This window comes from Euprymna scolopes, chromosome 13 (genome assembly GCF_053919585.1).
Source record: "Euprymna scolopes isolate OS-2025 chromosome 13, ASM5391958v1, whole genome shotgun sequence".
Classification (NCBI taxonomy): domain Eukaryota; kingdom Metazoa; phylum Mollusca; class Cephalopoda; order Sepiida; family Sepiolidae; genus Euprymna; species Euprymna scolopes.
Window position 1 is genome coordinate 27,876,558 of NC_136494.1, and position 23,015 is coordinate 27,899,572.

The window sequence follows — 23,015 nt, forward strand, 5'->3', positions numbered from 1 at the left end:
TCTCCTTCTTAGCCATAATTGTTTACTTAAAATTAATTGCTCTCCTTCTTAGCCATAATTGTTTACTTAAAATTAACTGCTCTCCTTCTTAGCCATAATTGTTTACTTAAAATTAATTGCTCTCCTTCTTAGCCATAATTGTTTACTTAAAATTAACTGCTCTCCTTCTTAGCCATAATTGTTTACTTAAAATTAATTGCTCTCCTTCTTAGCCATAATTGTTTACTTAAAATTAATTGCTCTCCTTCTTAGCCATAATTGTTTACTTAAAATTAATTGCTCTCCTTCTTAGCCATAATTGTTTACTTAAAATTAATTGCTCTCCTTCTTAGCCATAATTGTTTACTTAAAATTAATTGCTCTCCTTCTTAGCCATAATTGTTTACTTAAAAGTAATTGCTCTCCTTCTTAGCCATAATTGTTTACTTAAAAGTAATTGCTCTCCTTCTTAGCCATAATTGTTTACTTAAAATTAATTGCTCTCCTTCTTAGCCATAATTGTTTACTTAAAATTAATTGCTCTCCTTCTTAGCCATAATTGTTTACTTAAAATTAATTGCTCTCCTTCTTAGCCATAATTATTTACTTAAAACTACTTGTAATCAATTGGTTAGTCTATACAAAGCTGACAAGAATAGTCAACCTAATCTGAACCAATCGCGCAGGCTGGTTTTCTTCATGCCACAATAATGTCATCATTTACAACATCTTTAAATATCTTCTATATCAGTCGAATGGAATCAGATTTCGGTGAACACTAGGGGAGTAGTGTAGTTCATCACATTTTAGACTCGAGTACTTTTCCTGTGTCCATCTCTTACTCAAATTCTCTTTGAATTTTCTGTGAATTTGAACATAAAATGAACACGTTTAATATCTAATCGTATCTTGTAGCCTTCAAGCGGATCGTCTGTCTGCCTAATTAAGTGCCATTATGTCGATTCAGCTAAACCAATGCCCTTTTAGCTTGTTTTATGCTGAGCATTTTACGTTCACGACATTAAATGCTCTAAATATCCGGTTTAAAACAAGGGAGATAATTGAAAGTGTCTTTATCTAGTAATTATCCTGCATAATTTGTATGCAAAAATATATTAAAGGAGGTGGTGTATATATATATATATATATATATATATATATATATATATATATATATACCACCTCCTTTAATATATATATATATATATATATATATACCACCTCCTTTAATATATATATATATATATATATATATATATATATATATATATAGTAGCTTCCTTCAGTCTTCAGACTATTTATAGCCACTGTAAGAATGCTTGTGCTTGAAATTTTTGTGGCAAGAGTTACATAATCTCCAACCACACCTCTTCTTTTAATTAATTTGGTTTTAAATACCAAGGCCAAGTATAGATTCAGGACGACTGGAAACAATGCCGAGGTAAGCGGAGAGCACATACAGTATCTATAATTGCCAAATGGTCAACCATCTGATATTAGCAAGGCCCAACATTGCTTAATTTCGGTGATTTGATGAGAACCGGTGAATCTTTTGGAACACCCCTTGTATATATAAAAAAGACCATTTTCAGTCTAGCGGACCAATGGATTGCATACCCAGTGATCATCTGAAATATTTTTATTTTATTATTGAATACAAGTTTATATAAGTAATGATTGTTTCCAACATTGCAGCTCAAACGAGCCATGATTGCCAATGAATGAAAAGTCAAAGACTCGCGTTTCACCTTCATTTTGGCTCATCGGTTGAACACATTCGAACTTTGGATTTGAAACCCGAATCTCTTGCATGCGAGGCGAGTACTCTGCCACTGAAGCAACTGTGCCACACACAAGAATGTCTATTAGTTAACACTGTGTGTGAACACAGATTTTCTTGTGTGTGGCGCAAAGATACAAAATGTTACAAAGCCAATTAATCTATAATATAAAAGCGAAAATGTGTGTTTGTATGTGCGCTTTTTTTTTTTTTTTTTTTTTTTTTGTATGCCATGCTAGGGCTGATAATATTTCACTTACAGCTTTTTAGAGCAATTAAAATTAAGGTTATAGTCAAGATTGTCTATTCTTTTTTACTTCCTGTTTCTGCAGTCTATTTGGATGGTTAATTAGACATGGTCAAGCGGACAAGAAAGCCATTCTTAACAGGGAAAAGGGAACTTTCACGTTATTTTAAGAGGAAGATAATCATTAAGCAGAAGGGACCATATCTTGCTTGTCATCATCGTCCGGTCCCTGGAGAAGAAACTGGAAGTCAAAAAGAGCAGACAATCTTTACCAAAACCAAAATGTGTTGTTTTTTTTTTTTTTTTTTTTTTTTTGTTGTTTTTTTTTGGTTGTTTTTTTTTTTTTTTTTTTTTTTTGTTTTTTTTTTTTGTTTTTTTTTTTTCGGGGGGGGGGGGTCAAACCTAACTCAGTTTCACAACTAAGGTTTATTTTAGCATTTATTTTGTGCCATTTAAGTATCTTAGGAGGAAAATCTGAGGGGGGGGGAGAAGGATCAACGATGATTAATTCAGCTTTCAAAGTAAATGGAGACGGATACAAAAAAAAAAAAAGTCAACAAAAATATTACTTTAAAATATAATGGCAATTAACCTCTGTGCGTGATACATCATTTGCTAACTGTTTTAACAAAGACGTGCGCATGCATTGAACAAGAAAATCCTATTGGACTATTCCATTGAAGATAACGAGTCATTAATAATGACTATGGAGGGGGAAAAAAACAACAAATAAAATGAAAAAGACATGAAATATTTGCATGGTTGTTTATGATTCATTCTGATATCAACCAATAAAAACATAATTTTATGAAAATTCTCGTTAATATTAAATTACTGTCGGGGGGGGGAGATAATGAACAGATAAAAATGTTTTTATAAAATTATTTTTAAAATTTTATATTCATACTTTATTTTTTATTAATATTTTATATTTATATTTTTATAGTCATATTTTACTTTTTTTTTTAATAATGTTTTATAAAAGCTTATTTGGTGGTGAGGGTCGAGACTATTTTTGGTGTCTATAATTTTATAGAAATGAAAACTAGTTTTGGTGTCTATAATTTTATAGGGATCAAAACTAGTTTTGGTGTCTATAATTTTATGCAAATCAAAACTAGTTTTGGTGGCTATAATTTTATACAAATAAAAACTAGTTTTGGTTTTATAGAAATGAAAACTAGTTTTGGTGGCTATAATTTTATACAAATAAAAACTAGTTTTGGTTTTATAGAAATGAAAACTAGTTTTGGTGGCTATAATTCTATACAAATAAAAACTAGTAAAGTTATGATTAAAACTCCCAAAAATAAAATCATAAAATAATTTTTTTTTTGTTTTTTTACTAATAGTTCATCATTTATTAAGGCCGAAAGCTACTCGAGGATAAGGGCTAGTAAGATTTTCAGTTGCATAATGGAACAGTATTATGAAAGAATTGAGAACGATAATTAATTCACAGGATGTCTTAACAGATATTTGTTGACATTAGACTTGAAAATAACCATTTTGTAGCCTATTAAGAAACATTATTGCAGTATTATATTCCACCAGGTAGGAATTTCTTAAAAAGAATCTCTGTTCATGGAAGCTCTGTTTGATTTTAAGTACATAGAGGAAGAAACAAAGGACAAAATCATCTCCCACCGGATTACAAATTTGATTTTGTACTATGTCAAGGAAATTAAAAAAAAAGACTTCTCTAATCGACACATTACCCAGATGTGTCATTGCTACTCTATTTTTGGGTCGAATCTGACTCTTTCTTACAGCTAAAGGATTGTATTTTCAAAAACTGAAGAGCGGGGGGGGGGGAAATGTAAGCTTCTATTAATTTTAATTAGTTTGTTTCCTCTAACCTTTTGAAATAAAATCATTATTCAATTGAAGATGTGGATGATCTGATTCTAATCTAGTATTGAACATTGGAAAGAATCAATAAAACACTGAAAGGAATCAATAATTAAGCAAGTAAAACAAATCTCTCAAGCATCTAAATATTAATTTACTTTTCCGTACGTCCAGTGTCACAAAAAAAAAAACATCATTGCAAACATTAATTAATGAGAAACAAATCAGTTACGTTTATAATCGCCCTTTATCAACTAAAAATCATGAAAACCATTTCCTCTCCAAAAATTAAAAAAAAAAAAAAACATGACTGTCTGGTTACTGTTTCAAATTGGATATTTTCTTCTCATATATATATATATATATATATATATATATATATATATATATATATATATAGAGAGAGAGAGAGAGAAATAAAAAGGAACAAACCATATTATGTGTTCATCAATGTTTCGTCTTTATTTCGAGACTTCCTATATATATATATATAATATATATATATATATATATATATAAAATGAACTCATTTTTTTCCTGTCTGACTTTGATCTTAATAGGATTAAGAATCTAGACATTTTATGCAGATGTACTATGCACAAACTGCATCACGATATCTGAGGTGTGTTATAGGCATATTAGCTATCCACTAACTCGCAGATCGGAGCTTCCTATATTATATCTGGTGAGAGTTCACTGCCAAAACCAGTTATGATCAATGGAAGTAGTAAAGTCATCTCTCTCTCTAAAAAATTCATACTTCCACTGCCACTCATTTACACCGTCCATGACCATTCACAGAAGATAAATAAGGATGAACGCCAGTTTAGGTTTTCGTAAAAACTGGACTGCAATTTAGGTGAAACGCACCACACTAACTTTTACGTTGGTTAAAAATAAAAACAAGCACAAACCAAAAAAACTTTACATTTTCTTACAGTGCATTAAAACTCATGATACTTCAATCCCGTTTTATTTCGCAGTCTTCATTTTCTTTGCTTTTTTTTGGTCCATGTATGTTCCCTCTGTTTTTCGTTTTCCCGATCTTTCCCTTTCTCAAATTTATTTCTTCTCTCTTTCCGTGTTTCCTCTTTTTTTCGGCAAGTTCACTATCGTTTCTTTTCATTTTTATTTATTTATTTATTTTAATTTTATAAACTTTCCTCTGTTTCTGTTTCTACGAACTTTACATTTTGTTTATTTATTTCTTCTCTCGTTCCGTTTTTCCTCTTCTTTCGGCAAGTTTAACATCGTTTCTTTCTTTGTAATACAGCCGGATTTTTTTAACACTAAAAAACAAACAAAAATAAATTACATGGATTCATTCCTTCTTCTTTCCTTTATTTGCATTTTGTTTGCTGTCTTTCCAATCTCTTATTTTTTCCCCTCTTTTCTTTTTTATAAAAACATATCGTACATCATTTCCATTACATTTCGCTTTGTTCGATGATTTTCTCCCGATTTTCATCGTTTATTTCTTTTTTTAATTTATTTCTTTTTTTGTTCAGTTTCCCCTTAGAGGCGGCACTAGGAATCCATTTTTTTTTTTTTTAATTCTTCTTCCTTTTTTTCCTTCTTTTTTTGGGTTGGAAACGTCCGTCTCACGTTCGTATATAACAACATATTTGCTGGGTAGATTTTGGGTTGCTGAAACAGCGGGAATGGGGATTCTTCCATTGCACCAACGCGTGCCAGGGTACAGCTAGTATTTTATAATGTTTAAAAAAAACGTCACGTTGAGAGGAGACTAATTTTTTTATTATTATATATTCTTTTTAAAAATTAAAAAAAACTGTTCAAGTGAATTGACATCTGTTCCTTTATAATTTATATAAAAATTATTCAGAAAAAAAACAGCAAAACAAAACATTCATTTAAAAAAATTTACATTTTTTTTTAAACTCAATTCTTTTTAGCTTTAAAACGTTAAAAAAGAATTTGCTAAAAAATTGTTTTGAATTCGTCGTTATTTGCTTTATCTTATTTTTTTTATTCATTTTTATGATGTGTTTTAAAAATTTTGAATTACCGTGGAATTTCCTCGGCTAATAATTATTATTTCTATTATGCTAGTATAATAATAATAATAATAATAATAATAATCAAAAACAATGTATGAATGTCTTAGTTCTTTTTCTCGATTGTTTGTATAGCAAAGAGACCCGACGTTGTCTGGGATTGAATGATGGGATGAAGTATGGAATAAGGATCCCTGTCGACTTCACTAAGAAAAGGATAGATTCCAGTTGGTATTGGTTTAACCTTCACCTTGGCACGTTCAAGCAGATTTTCACGATCAAGAGTGCGTTTTATATATATATATAAAGCTGAACGTCTGTGTGTGTGTTGTTGACTATTTTAAAAAACTGATTACATATAATGATAGAAAATGTATCGAGGATCAGGAATGGGTATGTTTGATCTGGCAGAACGGTGGTTCATTAAAATTGTGGGGTCTGCGTTTGCGTCTGGCCCCCAAAGTATGGAAATAAAAATGAAAAAAAAACGTTTACAAGTGTTTTTGATATAGATGTACATAAGAATACTTTTATAAGTATGTTTCAACTTAAATAAGGATGGTATAATAAAATTGTGTGGTCTGCGTTCGCGCCTGTACTACATGGAAATATGGCACAAACTTTAACAAAGACTTTTCATATTTATTTGCGTAAGTATACTTTGATAATTATGTTTCAGTTTGAAGAAATACGGTATAATAAAATTATTGGGTGCTCGTTCGCGCCTGACCTCTGGAGAATGTAATATGTCACAAAGTTTAACAAGATTTTTTAAAAGGGGTGAGGGTCCACAATAACACCTAACTCTGTTTTTTTTCCTTCTCCACTTGCACGTGGCACTCTTTTGAAAATAGATAAATAATAAAAAATAAGAACGTGTCAAAAGAAGGAAAAAATCCTGCTAACGTGATTACGTGTCTTTTTAAAAACATTTACATAACTTTTTTATTTATATATCTGTTTAAGCTTTTTTTTTTTTTTGTCAGTGTACTAGAAGGAATTCAGTTGATTACAACCCTTTCTGCGTGTTCTTTACATTACAATAGTACAACCCTGAATCCAGCGGTGCAATATTACACCGTTCAATACTGTAAAACTGAAACGAAGCTGTTCTGCTTGAAAAGGGCACCATTTTCTTATTATTCATATTTATATCGATTCTTTGCTTTAAAAAAACTAAACTAATAACGTGTTTACTTTTTTAATATCCCATTTTGCTGTTTCGGATTATTTTACTAAAGTAAGTAAAGCTTCATTATTTTTCAAAACTGTTTTTGTTTCTTTGTTTTTCGATATTTCGTCACTATTATTTAGTTAGTGTTTAGCAGAAAAGCCAACAAACGACTACCTGAAAAAAATAAATATGCAAGAAATAAATGTTACCATAGTCAATAAAAGTTCTGTTCATGTTTCTTGGGGTTTTTTTGCCATAATCGAATATTCCTCAAGCACAAAATAACGGAAAACATTAAAATATGTTTATAAATATTCCTTAAGTTAACGGAACTCTCTTAAATTGTTAACACAGAATGCTCAGGTGCCCCTTCTTCAAATTGAAAACGGGGTTCTCCATTTCAAAGCTGCTGCCATTTTGATTTCTTTTAAACCGGTTCGTGAATTAAAAAAAAATTTATTTTTTTTTACAAACTACTTAAAAATACAAACCAATGTTCTTTTCTACCATAAAAGTAACTTTTATTGACTATGGTAACATTTATTTCTTGTATATTTATATTATTATATATATAACATTTTCTCTTTGTAAGGAAACATCATTTTGTTGGTCACTCTTGGCTACGAATGGAAACAAAGTTGATATAAAAAAAATTATCTTTACTTTCATCATATTTTGCTTAGGGTAAAATTTTTGAGTATCAAAACCTATCTCTTTACAACCCCCTCCTTTTCATAACCTATCATACTTTCATCAATCACAGTCCATTTTCTGTAGGCTGTTTTTGAACCCAGTCAACGACGGGTACTTCTGCTAATATATATATATATATATATATATATATATAAATATATAAATTTTCTTTTTTGATGTTATAAAAAGAAAAATTCCTTTTTATCCATTTTGATGAAGTTAAAAATTTTATCTTTCACAAGAATTCCAAACTTTGTCGGTTGGGCGTGTTTTCTTATTCTTAACACCAACTATCAAATGTCGTAGACATAAATCAAATAGAAAGGAAATATTTGTAACAAATACATATGTTAAATAACATTTTGATTGTTTCTTCAATCTATTAATGACATTGTATGACCGTCAATAATGATTATCAACGTAATCTATATAAGTAATGTATGTTTCCTTCTCCCCCCCCACCCTTTATTAAGCCACTAACGGGAGGAGGGGAGTATTGTCTGGTTGTAAAATACGATTAAATATATTTTAACTTATAAAGTAAAAAAAAAAAAAAAAAGTGGTGCTTGGATGCCATCGGCCAGAAACGAAATTGAAAGCAAAATTTTGTGAACAAAAAAAAAGTAAAGAATAAAAAGTGTCACGTGGTGAACGCGAACTTGCAACAGTTAAGTTTCTAAGCCAAACATGTTATCAATCGGACCACGGCGACACAGATGTTTTGACGTTTCAAATTTAGCTTTTTAAAATGAAAGAATGAAACCGTTTGCGCATGCGCGATTAACAAGTGGCACCGAAACCAGCATTTTTACCTGCCCCCACCCTCTTTCCATAAAACAAAAAATTTCTACATGAAATAATTGACGATTTTTAAAAAAAATTTCAATATTATGTGTCCGAAAGATTGCTTTTCTACCGATACCACGTTCATGCTGGTCTGATGCAGATGAAAAAAGTTTTTAGTGGACATACAAATACACACACACAGATGCCTGAGATTTATATAATAGACTTTTATATATATAGATGGTCATAAACTCGTTAACAATAGACAGCGGCTACTAAACTAATTAGGGAATGCATAAAACTTAGAAACATCACGATAGTTAGACAATACAGAACTCCGAAAATGTGACAGTGATACGTGTTCATTCACACAATTCTGAGGCAGCATGTACAGGACTGCAGAACACAATACGAAAGGAGGTGTATGTATGTATGTATGTATGTATGTATGTATGTATATCCAATTTCGAGTCTGTAGATTTAAATTGACAGAGTTATTGCATAGGGAAATGTACACACACAGACACACACACACACACACGTTCACTTTTATATCTATACTAGCATTTCAGCCCAGCATTGACCGGGTGTTTGGAGGTGTATATTGAGCAAAAAAAAAAAAAATAGGTCAATTTTTTAAACATTGACCCTTATTATGACCCTTTAACATTTATTGTTTTGGGCTCAAATCAAGTTATTAAATTAGATCCATGTCCAAGGAACCTATATCTAAAATTTTAAGTGTTTAGACCCCAAATTGTTGGAGTTTGGTAGAGTTCTCAAAGGTCAAATCGTTGAACTTTGACCCCTTAACAGCCAAATTTCTGGCCGAAAACGGATCACAAAGATTTTCCCAAATCTCAGTACCCTGTATATCAAATTTCGAGTCTGTAGACTTAAAATTGACAAAGTTATTGCATAGGGAAATGTACACACACACACACACACACACACGTTCACTTTTATAGATATAGATTCTAGCATTTATTTATTTATTTTTTGTTGTAAATTGATTAAATCCAACTTGCATCTTTTTCAAAAATGGCGTCCCTTTCAATTTTTTTAAGTTCTCATTCACCATTTTTATTTATTTATTTATTTATTTTTCGATGTAGTTGTTTAAAATGTTGTTTTAAATGAGTCATTGCAACTGATCAGAAAAGTTTGAAAATTTTATTTCAAAATCAAACTGAATTTATTTCTACTTTGTTTTATAGCATCCCTCTCCTCACTTCTATTTATTTTTTTTCTCAATATCTTTTTTTTTAATTACATTTTCACCCCAAGCAAGGTGCATTGCCACTTTGATGTAGGGGGCTACTATCAGGGACATAAGTTGCAGGGATAGTATGTAGGGAGTTGAGCAGCAAGATTTCTGTTCACAATCCACTTGAACTTCTGCATGTCAGTACAGTTGGGAAAGCAGGGACCCGGAAGAGAATTCCAAAGTCAAGCAGTTGTGGGGAAGAAACTAGAAGGCTTTCTTACACCTAGAGATCTCTACTATGTAGGGGTGGTAATTTACTGTTTGTCGGGAGTATTTACGTCGAGGGGGTACAAGTGCTTGTAGTTCGTTGGAGCATTCACCATTAAAATACTTGTAAAACAGGCAGAGGGATGCTACATTTCGTCGATGGGACAGAGGTTGAAGCTTAGATGACAGTTCAAGACCTATCAAGTTGGCAACTCTCTTTTGGACCCTATCTCTTCTTCTGTTCTTTATCTTTTCCAGTATTATTTAGCACTTCATCTGTCCTTCATTTTAACAAGAATGGGATTTGCCTCTAAGTAGTTTTGCTAAAAGAAGTTCACCATGGAAAATCTAATTGGCTATTAGTCATCAAGCATTTTGTTGTTGTTTTCCTTTTCTCTTTTTCTTTTGCAGTTAATGAAATTAAGGATACTATTTACGTGCGTTCCTGCTTATAAAATTTTACTTTTGTTTTTAATTCTTTTGTTATCTTTCTAGTATAGTACTTACTTTTTTTGTTTTGCTTGTTTAATTTTTTTTATTTATATTTTATCATTTACTTTTTTTTTTTTTAATCCAAATTGCATCTCTTCCAAAATGGCATCCATTTCAAGTCCTAATTTCTTTCACCAGTTTTTTTTTTTTTTTAAAGATTTGGTTGCTAAAAATGTTGTTATACGTAGCTGATCAAAAAAGTAAAAATATTTTCAATTTTTATGCATTAAAAACAAATCTTGCCAAAATCAAACTGAATTTCTTTTGATTTGAATCAGATTTGGTTGATATCAGATTTGATCTAAATATACAGCCTATCTTTAAAAAAAAACTTTGTTCTCTCAATTAAAAAAAGAAGCCCAAAAACTTTTATCATTAGGATCAAACAAAACTGTTTCATCATAATTCTTAAAAAATATAACTTAAGTGAACTGTTTTTGGTTTGAATTTATTGATATTAAAATTGTTTTTTGTTTTGTTTTGTTTTTTCTTTTTGAAACGTGGATAATAAATATTTGTTTTAGTCAAGATTGTTTTCAGTTTCTGCTTTGCAGACAGGTCAACAATGACAAGCAAGATATGGTCTCTTTTGATTAACATGAAAGATAACATGAAAGCTCTCCTCTCCTTTTCCCATGTTAAGAACGGCTTTCTTGTCCACTTGACCATGTCTAATTATTCAGCCAAATGAACAACAGAAACCGGACAAAAGCAGATAATCTTGACTATAGCCAAATGTTTTGTCTGGGATCTTTGCATTAAGAAACTTTAGTTGTGTTGGGGACGAACTCTTACTACCGGGAATAATGAACTATTCCATGACATCACTTCCGGGTAACGAAAAACGGTTTACCAGAGGAGTCAGAGATAGACACACGGAGAGGATGGTCGTGACCACTAATCCAGCAGTGAGCAAAGATATTGTTCAATTACCTCTTTTATGTATTTTTGTTAATACATATTTATTTAATTGTTAATGTGTGTTGTCTTTCTCGTTTTTTATTCAAACACTAACATCGCAACAAGTTGGCATTACACTTTTTGGTATTTTTTTTTTTTTTTTTTTCATTTCAATGTAAGTTCTCAAAATTCAAGGGGCCCTTTCCTGGAGCTAACACTTGATTAGATATACAAGATATATAAGATATATAAGATATCCGAGTTTCCCACTATTCTCCTTTCATCAAGTTTGGTGGAGTATCCAGTTTCATCCTGTTATTAGGGGCAACATCACTTGGAGAAGATGTGGCATTCTTTGTATGTGCCAATGTCTAACATTACAGAGTGGATCTTATTTATTCTTTGAATACTATGTGATTTTGAATATTTGGTCCGAGTTTACTTGTAGAGGGAAGTATCTTCATGCCAAGTTGTCCTGAAAAACTCCTCTGCAGAACAACAATGTCTAGTAGGAATTCAGATTGTGCTATATATATATATATATATATATATATATATATATATATATAGTTTTTTTTATTTTACAACCTCAAAATATTAACTTAGTCCATTACAAGGAATTCCCTGTCTGTTTCTTCAGATGGTAAAAGTCTAAGTGAGAAGGGAAGAGGATATGATTGGGGGGGGGGGACACGTGTAGATATTAAGAAAGCAAGAGAAATATACAGAGAGAGAAAAATATAATTAAAAAAATTTAATTCTATGAAGGAGAAAGAAATAAACAATAAAAAACATATTCAACTCTACTATTGAGCACTTTTTATCCTGTTTTTTACCCCTCTCTCTCTCTACATATATATATATATGCACATACACATATATATATATATATAACAACTATGAAACTTTTATTAATATTTTTGATTTTGATATAAAAAGATTACACGAAAAATCTAAAAATTAAAAAAAAAAAGAATCATAAAGTAAAGTGTCTCCATTTCATTTAATAATATTTGCTTGAATATATATATATATATATATATATATATATATATATAAAATGTGCATATGCAAATACTCATTTAAAGTATTATGAGTAAGGTTGGAAGTAGAACAACACAAAAATAGGAAAATAATATCTAAAAATCATTTTATACAAAATTCCATTTCTTGGTCTATTTCCAAAACACTTTCTTTAAAAACCTGACTTTGTTTTATGAGATAGAATTAACACACTATTCACTTTATATAGGATAATTATTTAGTAAATCTATTTTTAGAGACTATTTGAGGAAACACTCCTGTAAAACAATGAACTGTACTACTTTGTATTGTATTTTGTTTTATTTTTTCATCTTAGTCATTCCCCTACATTGTTCTTTTTCTTTTCTTTTCTTTCTCTTGTGTTTTTGGTTTTATAATTAGTAACTTAAGTAAAGGTGTCACTCATAGAAATACGATTGCATGGCGAAAATGTGATTCCAAAAATAGTTTCACGACTGTAAACATTTTCGAATCTCTAGATGTTTTGTTTTTGTAGATTTTTCCCAGCCCACACGTGAAGATTTGTACTAACTTATTTACTTATTAACTAATATACTAACTTATTTACTAACCCATTAACTTACTTCCTAACTCACTAAACTACTCAGTAACTTGCTAACTCAGTAACTTGCTAACTCAGTAACTTGCTAACTCAGTAACTTGCTAACTCCGTAACTTGCTGACTCAGTAACTTGCTGACTCAGACACTTGCTAACTCAGACACTTGCTAACTCAGACACTTGCTAACTCAGACACTTGCTAACTCAGACACTTGCTAACTCAGACACTTGCTAACTCAGACACTTGCTAACTCAGACACTTGCTAACTCAGACACTTGCTAACTCAGACACTTGCTAACTCAGACACTTGCTAACCCAGACACTTGCTAACCCAGACACTTGCTAACCCAGACACTTGCTAACCCAGACACTTGCTAACCCAGACACTTGCTAACCCAGACACTTGCTAACCCAGACACTTGCTAACCCAGACACTTGCTAACCCAGACACTTGCTAACCCAGACACTTGCTAACCCAGACACTTGCTAACCCAGACACTTGCTAACCCAGACACTTGCTAACCCAGACACTTGCTAACCCAGACACTTGCATATTCTCATACTAACATACTCACTACCATATTAACTTACTCACTAACTAACTTACTAACATACTAACTTACTAACATACTAACTTACTAATTACTCACTAACTAATTTACTAACATACTAACTAACTTACTCACTAACTAATTTACTAACATACTTACTCACTAACTAATTTACTAACATACTTACTCACTAACTAATTTACTAACATACTTACTCACTAACTAATTTACTAACATACTAACTTACTCACTAACTAATTTACTAACATACTAACTTACTCACTAATTTACTAACATACTAACTTACTCACTAACTAATTTACTCACATACTAACTTACTCACTAACTAATTTACTCACATACTAACTTACTCACTAATTTACTAACATACTAACTTACTCACTAACTAATTTACTAACATACTAACTTACTCACTAATTTACTAACATACTAACTTACTCACTAACTAATTTACTCACATACTAACTTACTCACTAACTAATTTACTAACATACTCACTAATTTACTAACATACTAACTAACTAATTTACTAACATACTAACTTACTCACTAACTAATTTACTAACATACTAACTCACTAACTAATTTACTAACATACTAACTCACTAACTAATTTACTAACATACTAACTTACTCACTAACTAATTTACTAACATACTAACTCACTAACTAATTTACTCACATACTAACTTATCCACTAACTAATTTACTAACATACTCACTAATTTACTAACATACTAACTTACTCACTAACTAATTTACTAACATACTAACTTACTCACTAACTAATTTACTAACATACTCACTAATTTACTAACATACTAACATACTAACTTACTCACTAACTAATTTACTAACATACTAACTTACTCACTAACTAATTTACTAACATACTAACTCACTAACTAATTTACTAACATACTAACTCACTAACTAATTTACTAACATACTAACTAACTAATTTACTAACATACTAACTAACTAATTTACTAACATACTAACTAACTAATTTACTAACATACTAACTAACTAATTTACTAACATACTAACTAACTAATTTACTAACATACTAACTAACTAATTTACTAACATACTAACTTACTAATTTACTAACATACTAACTTACTAACTAATTTACTAACATACTAACTTACTAATTTACTAACATACTAACTTACTAATTTACTAACATACTAACTTACTAACTAATTTACTAACATACTAACTTACTAACTAATTTACTAACATACTAACTTACTAACTAATTTACTAACATACTAACTTACTAATTACTCACTAACTAACATGCTAACATACTAACTTACCAGTTTTACTTATCCTTTTTTCCCTGTAACAGAGGATAGGAAGTTCTTCCATCTTTACCAGGTCCGATATTCATTCACCACCTCTCTCGATCCTTTGCTTATTCAGGTTTGAGGATGGCACTCTTCAAATCCTCATTAATGCAATCAGTCTATCTTTTCTGTGGATTTTCAAGGATAAGAGCTGGGGATGATGATGCTCTCAACTTTTCTAGGCTACATACTATGTGCTGAAGGTGACCGTACCAGCACAGCCTGCTCTAGCAAAGAATCCCCATGACAATGGCTAAACCCAGTCTAGGCTTCAACGAATGCATCAAGTCTCTATTAGAGAGTTTGCAGGCACAGAGCTAGCACATTATGGCATGATCACTATGGGCTAATCTGACTATATCCTCAAATGTAACAGGCCATCTCTCACTAGTGTAGAGAAGAACACTCCTTATACAGGAATTGTAGAAGTAATTTCGCTTGTGTAGAGCGATGCCATTACATGTAAGGAAGGGGAGGGGCTCTTTAAACTTTTTCCATGCCAACTTCATCCTAGCTGTTATGGTGTAATAACAGTCACCCCCCCCCTTGTAAAAAAAAAAAAATTGTAATGCGCATATTGAAAAGTCTAAAAGCACAGTCAAAAAGTAAAAATTTGGGTGTGCGTGTTGGAAAGTCTAAACGCATTGTGAAAAAGTCTAAATTTAAATGTGTATATCAAAAGATTTAAATACCGAATTAAAATGTCTAATTTTGAATGTGCATGTGCAAAGATCTTATATATATATATATATATATATATATATATATATATATGTCTAAATTTCAGTGGGTGTGTTGTAAGATCCTAAATGCAGTCAAAATATCTAAATTAGAGTACACATGTCAAAATGTCTAAATTAGAGTACACATGTCAAAAGGGCTAAATACTCAATTTAAAAGGTCAAAAAAGGTTGCGTGTTTGTTCATCTTTTTCATATAAATAAAGCGAACCTAATCGGCTTTTCATATTGGGACATCTTGAAAGCAATTAGCTGTGATCAATGTCAGGAAAACCCTTCATATCAAACAATTGTTATTCATTTCGACGCTGCCAGACTTACCCCTTTTGGGGGAGAATGACCTTGTGGGGAAAGCAAATAAATACCACAAGAGAAAGCAGAAAGCTTCACTGGCCCCAGGCCAGGTTTAAAAGCCACTTTCATTTCTGTGATGACTCCTATGATTCTCAACTTAATTATCATAATCATTGAGTTGACAACTTTTTGATTGACATTGATAATTGTGAACTATTTTACAATTTCTGTGGCGTCATGGGGTAATGGTAAGAGTTCAGGTTTTCTTTCACTTTCTTTTCTGCCTTCGCGTCACAGGTTCAAGCCTGCCTACCTACTAACACTTTTTTTTTTCTCAACACACACCTCCAAACACCCTGGGCAATGTGGGGCACCCCTCGCTAGCCTAATATATAAAGGGCAAAATGTGTGTGTGTTTGTATGTCTGACAAAAACTTCCGACAGACGCGTCGGAACCTGACCAGACCAGTATCATTTTCAATCTCGATCTTTCGGACAACAAATATTGAAAAATTGCCCAGTTTTTTGGGGGGTTTTTTTTTACAAGAAGAGATTGGTTTTTGCATTGCCATTTTTGCAAATCATCATTTCCTTTTCGATTAACTACGCTTAATTTTGACGTTCACGACTTCTGGTCGCACCATGGAGACATCGGTTAAAATGTCACGTTTTATTTTTTTTGTTTTTCTTCCTTCACATTACGGGTTCGAGTCTGCTTACCTACTACCACTTTTTTTTTTTTTTTTTTTTTTTACTGCTGTTTTGATTCTTAATTTTTTTTTCACTTGACACACCCGAGGAACGCCGGGTACAATATAATTTCAAACATTTTTCTAATCATTTCTTCAACATATTACATGAAAAAAAAAAAAAAAATGTTTAATTCTTATTGACGATCGTGTTATTTATTTCTTTACGATTTTTCTTTTACTTTTATAAGAATTGTATTTCTTTTTCCAGTTGGAGTATGAGCAGAGTCGTGAGTTTTCCCATCTTATGTGGGAGACGCATAAGGTGCGGGTCATCAAGTCTGGGACTCTGAGCAAGTTGGTGGAAAGTCTGGTCACTGTTAAAGGGGAAATGGATTCTTGTTATGTGAACGTCTTCCTTGCAACATACAGGACATTTGCGACCACCCAAGAGGTGCTCAACTTGCTGATAGAAAGGTAAACATCTATATATATATAAAAGCGAAAATGTGTGTATGTGTGTTCGCTTTTTCTGTATGTCTACTAAAGGCTTTTTTCAGAGGTCGCCTAACAACTTTTTAAACCTTTTCATATCACATGTAAATCGTAATATCTCAGTTAACAGCGGAGCTCGCCTATCTATTTAATTTGCTCGACTTCGGGAAGATAAATATTCAACAGTTTTTGCTCGCTGCATGTGAGTTAGGCCTTTTCCCATAATAAAAGCGACACTAATTGTCTAGGTATTTTTCTGGTCTCGATCGCCGGAAATGTCCGAAAGCAATGAGCTTTGATCAATGTGGAAATATTATTTCCTTATATCAGAAGACAATTGCTATTCAATTTGGACAAGTGGAGCTGTTTCCCCTACCCCCAACATCTTGGGGAAAAAAAAAAGCATTCTCGCAGTAAATGAAATGCTACCCCGCAGTCAAAGAAGTCATTAAAACGTGCACCTGCTAATTTAAGTAATTAAATAAATTCAAACGTGTTTCCGTTAACATCTCGCGGTGGCCCAATGGTTAACGTCGCACTCTTTTTTTTTTCACACTTTAATTTCCAACTTTGCCTCAAGGGTTCGGGTTCGATCCTCATACTTACCTACCAAAACATTTTTTTTTTATTATTATTTTAAACCCCCCCCCCTCCTTCCTCGAGTTTTTATTTACCCAAAACCACACACACCTCCAAACACCCGGGCAACGCCGGGTACCCCTCACTAGTAATAGAAACCTTAGAAAACCGCCTCCAGTCTTTAGTGGAATGGGGCCGTAAATGAATAAAAAAAACATTTAATGCTACTGTACTTTTGGGGTAATTGCGGCAAATCCAGGAGGGGAGGGGATAATTGTGCCAACTAAAAAAAGTGCTCTTTTTATGCGTGGTTGCTGAAAGAACACTTTTAGCTATTTGGCGCAATTACCCCAAAGTGCGGTACTAAGAGTAAACTTCCTTTGTTAATACAAGAAATTTTCTCAACCACTGATAGGACTAAAAAGAATTCTTTTTTTTTTTTATTAAATTAATACTGAATAAAATTAAATTTCAGTATAAATCGGATTATGTTCCTTTTTTTTTTTTTTTTTTTTCAAAACAATTTTTATACAGTATATATTTTGTAATTTAGTCACAATATTAAATCATAAAAATTATATATACTGAAATCGAAAATTTATTTTTGGCAAAATTTTAAAAAAAAATATTTTTTTTGATAACGTGAAAAAAAAAATTGAATACCAAATCAGCATCAACTAAAATTAGAATTATATTTACAGTGATTAAAATTTTTTCTCTATTTTTTTTGCAGATATAGGGTGCTCAAGTCAGAAGACAAAGAAAAAAGAGAACTTCACGAAGGCCAGCTAAAGTAAGTCATCACTTTCTTTAAGATATATAAGCTTCATCGATAAATATTGTCTTGCTAGTGTTAAGTTCTTAAAATAACCTAGGAAAACAATGAGCAGCTCATTCATAGATAGAGTTGGTAGGATCTTACTAATAGTAATACACACGGACAAAAAAAACGCTTTGGATAATTACAGATTTCAAGGTAGTTCTACTAAAATAGCCATATTTCTCAAACCAAAGCACTTCAAATTACTACTGTTTTGTTCGGAAATGATTATACTTTCAAATGAATTAATAAATATGAATGTACTTTATATATTTTAAGAGTTTTAAGCAAATAAAGTGATAAAAATGTGAACGTCATAAAATGGCGTTTTCGGTAAGGTTTTATAATGACCCTCCCTGTTTTCTAAAGGCCCGTACCATGATTGTATGAAGAATTTCGTTATGAAATTTGGAAACCAATCAGAAGAGGTGTTAATCTTAATACTGTCAAGTGTTTGAAATATTTTTGACCATTACTTTTTTTGTTGTGTTAAAAATAAGAATTTAATATGACGAGTATCGAACATTTTGAAAAAAAATTTCATCGGACACCTACTAGTAAATAAATCATTCTTTTTACTAACTTTATCAATTAAAAGTATTATTTTATGTTGAGTAGGACCGCGGTAATTGATAATAATTTAAAAGGACCTACCCGAAAAAAATGTTTATTTTTCGAGTTTGGTCAATAACCTAGGAAAACACTGAGCAGCTCATTCATCGATAGAGTTGGTAGGATCTTACTAACCACCACATCTAGTGTTTTATTTTTCAGTAATCGCCATTATCTTTTGGTTTCCAAACAAAATTATCTCTGTCAAATCTTTATTTATTCTCAATTCTCTAAACGTCCGTTTTTTTTTTTTTTAATCACTTTCTCACGTTTCTTTTGACCTTCAAACTGATCCTGCTACCTCAACTGTTCTACATTTACTAACCCTAATAACTCTTCTCCATTCTTTCAACATGTTCATACCATCAAAATCTTCTATTCTTCACACATCTTACTATCCTTCTTTTCAGCTCATCAGATCCATGCCTCTAAAGACTTGCGTTATACATCCATCATATCATTCTCATATCATTTCTCTCCATGCAACACATGTCCTCAACCTTGACTGGCCAGGTTTCGCTTTCATACATTATCAAACGGTGTCTGCATGCACATTTTAAAATAAAATTACTGTTATGAGTATCTTTTAACATATTTTCAGATAAAATCTTTTTCGGAGGAATTATAAAGCAGATTAGAGCAAGAACGTGTGATATATATATATATATATATATATATATATATATATATATATATATATATATATGGTTGGTTTTCTGTTTTATACAGTGCTAGGTCGAACTATCATCTCAATATCATTGAGGCGTTAGTCATTAATAACTCTCGACCTAGCCTGTGTAGACAAAAGATTTTGAAACATCAGTTGGAAATATTTACTGATTTAAAACTACCTGAACAGTGAGAATTATATTTTTTTTATTATTATTATTTTCTCTCACTGGTTTTCCAACTGAAACCAATTTCCCTCTTTCCTCATTCGATTCTTAGCTTTTAATTTATCATTCTGACGTTTCCTCTTATAAGGCCTTAAGGAAATTTTAACAATTCCACCTGCCCGTTTCTTTTGTTTCTTTGATCTTTTTATTTAAATTAAATTATGTTTCCTCTGATAGATATATATATATATTATATATATATATATATATATATATATATATATATATATAATATGAAAATAAAAGCAGGTATGATATTGTAACATTATGGAAAAAAGGAAAGAAAACCTGTGCCCTTTTTAGAAAATTCTCAATGTTTCATCCCCATTTTCAGGGGACTTCCTCAGGAGAATGATAAGAATGATTGAGGAAAATAGATCTCATCTTTGGTGTATTTTATTTTCCTTCCTTTTCATTCTCCGGAGGAATTCCCCCGAAAATAATATTTGATTATTCCATTAAATTTCTATTTTATACTTCGAACACTGAGTTGGCAAAGAAATTGAGAACACAAATTTTCCTCTCATTAATTACCATTTAAGTATGTTATAGTATACCTTTTTTTTTCTTATGTGGTCTCCAAGGCAAGAATTCATCTAGAAGTATCCATCTTTGTACTGTTAGTTGAGGCAACATCACTTGAAGAAGGTGTACCATTCCTTGTATAAACCACTATTGGTTATTTAGACTGTGAATACTATTTTATCTTGAATATTTAGTCAGGGTTCACTCGTAGGGCATAGTATCCACATATGAGGTTGTTATGACAAATCTCTGTACAAAGAGACCTTAAACACTGAAGAATAGCATTTAGTGGGCATTCAAGTTCTCTCTCTCTCTCTCTCTCTCTCTCTCTCTCTCTCTCTCTCTCTCTCTCTAAAAATAAATGAATAAATAAATAAATAAATAAAATTAGGAGAAATGAGGTGAGTCCACTGCTTGTTCCCTTAAAATAGAGATTATATATATATATATATATATATATATATAGTGAATAAATTGCAAAAGACTATATTTTAAATAGCATTTAGTGGGCATTCAAGTTCTCTCTCTCTCTCTCTCTCTCTCTCTCTCTCTCTCTCTCTCTCTCTCTCTCTCTCTCTCTCTCTCTAAAAATAAGTGAATAAATAAATGAAATGAGGAGAAACGAGGTGAGTCCACTGCTTGTTCCCTTAAAATAGATATATATATATATGTATAGTGAATAAATTGCAAAAGACTATATTTTAAAGTTCATGATGTTGACCATCTTATAATTTATTCCTTTAATTCAGTTGAAATTTACAATTCTTATAGATTCATAGATATGATAATTAAGTGATTGATTTTGCACTACGAAACAGATACTGTCAAGAATTGTAAATGTCAACTGAATTAAAGGAATAAATTATAAGAGGGTCAACATCATGAACTTTGGAATATGGTCTTTTGCCATTTATTCACTATATTGCTCTGTAATTACTTTGAGCTTCATAAATAAGGATTGGTATATATTATAAGAAGAACTATTTCCACAGATATATATATATATATATATATATATGACATATGTACTTCGGTGTCTGAAGAGTAGCTATTTTGGAATATATTTAAATGATATAATGTTTAAGTTTGTCTGAATGGTGATGAAACAGTTGTAACACATGAGGAAATACAGTGTATGACATTCTTATTTTTATATTTTGTTGTCTTGATTTTTGCAAAAAGATATATGCATGCTCGATTATTCAAACTGATAATGATGGAGCTTAATTAATTGACTTTGATTTTATTGGTATATGAACATTACTGGAATTTTGATCTATAAAAGTTTTGGTTAAAAAGAATTAATAAGATGCATGTGTGAACTTTTAACTTCAAGAATACCATTAATCAGGATTCGATAACCAATGGTTTTACTGATTATACCAATTGTTCAATTTTAGTATGAATTCTGAAAATAAACGTCCAGCATAAACGGATATTTAGTTAATAAAATTATGCCCTGGAATTATGTCACGGCATGGGTTAGCCATAATCGATAGCTGGACATAACACTAATTACCACTTGTAGCAGGTTGAAGGAAAAAAAAAACAAAAAAACTACATGGCAAATACTCCCTGTGAACCAAGTGCAAAAGAAATTCAAACAAGTGTATTTAACCAGGCAGTAAGAAGCCAATTCAACACAATCATCTTGACACACCAGTCCTTGTTAGATCACTGAAGTTAAGCATCGTTAAGCCTGGTCAGTACCAGAGGTGACCATTTCAGAAGACTAGACACTGTATTAACACCCATGAATTATTGGAAAAAAAAATTTAAAAACAAGCACAGACAGATATTTAATTAATAAAATGGCACGTCTGTATTATACAAGCAGGAAAAAAAATTGAATTGCAAGTAAAACAAATGGTACTTGTAAAACAATGGTAATTGTCCCGTCTCAAATAGTAACAAATCCAAAAATTATGAAAAACGATAAAGTAGAAAAATAATTAATAATAAAAAAAGAAATTTGTGAAAGGAAGCAAAATCACCATATTACACTTAAGAAAGAGATGAGTCGACAAGGGAGATAATTAAGTTCTTTTGCTCACGTCACATGATGAACTTATTCAAAGTGTTGAACAAAATTTATTCCCCATATAAATCAAAAACAGTTTTTCATTAATAATTATTTTTCTGCCTTATCATTTTCTGTAATTTTTGGATATGTTACTATTTGTGACATGACAATTACGTAGATACCATTTATTTTACTTGAAATGCAATTTTTTTTTTTTTTTGTTATTATAATAAAGAAGCACCAATAAAATTATGTCCAGGAATGATGTCACAGCATGGTATAATCATAATTGATAGCTTGACAGTACTATACCCTCTACCACTCCTACTGAGTTGATGAAAAAGAAATTTAAAAAAAAATCTACCTGAAAAATATACCCCACAAACCAAGTGCAAGAAAAATCCAAACAAGTGCAG

At 31.2% G+C, this 23,015-nt stretch overlaps 1 protein-coding gene across 7 annotated transcripts in view; it reads left to right on the forward strand.

Moving 5' to 3' along the window:
- LOC145291958 (ral guanine nucleotide dissociation stimulator-like 1) overlaps positions 1–23,015 on the forward strand; it is a 270,169-nt gene that overhangs the window by 199,305 nt on the left and 47,849 nt on the right. For all 7 annotated transcript variants that reach the window (XM_080137892.1, XM_080137887.1, XM_080137891.1 and 4 more), the window contains exons 3-4: positions 16,921–17,126; positions 18,457–18,516. In XM_080137892.1, the coding sequence (XP_079994018.1) occupies positions 16,921–17,126; positions 18,457–18,516 (266 nt within the window). The remainder of the gene's footprint in view (positions 1–16,920; positions 17,127–18,456; positions 18,517–23,015) is intronic.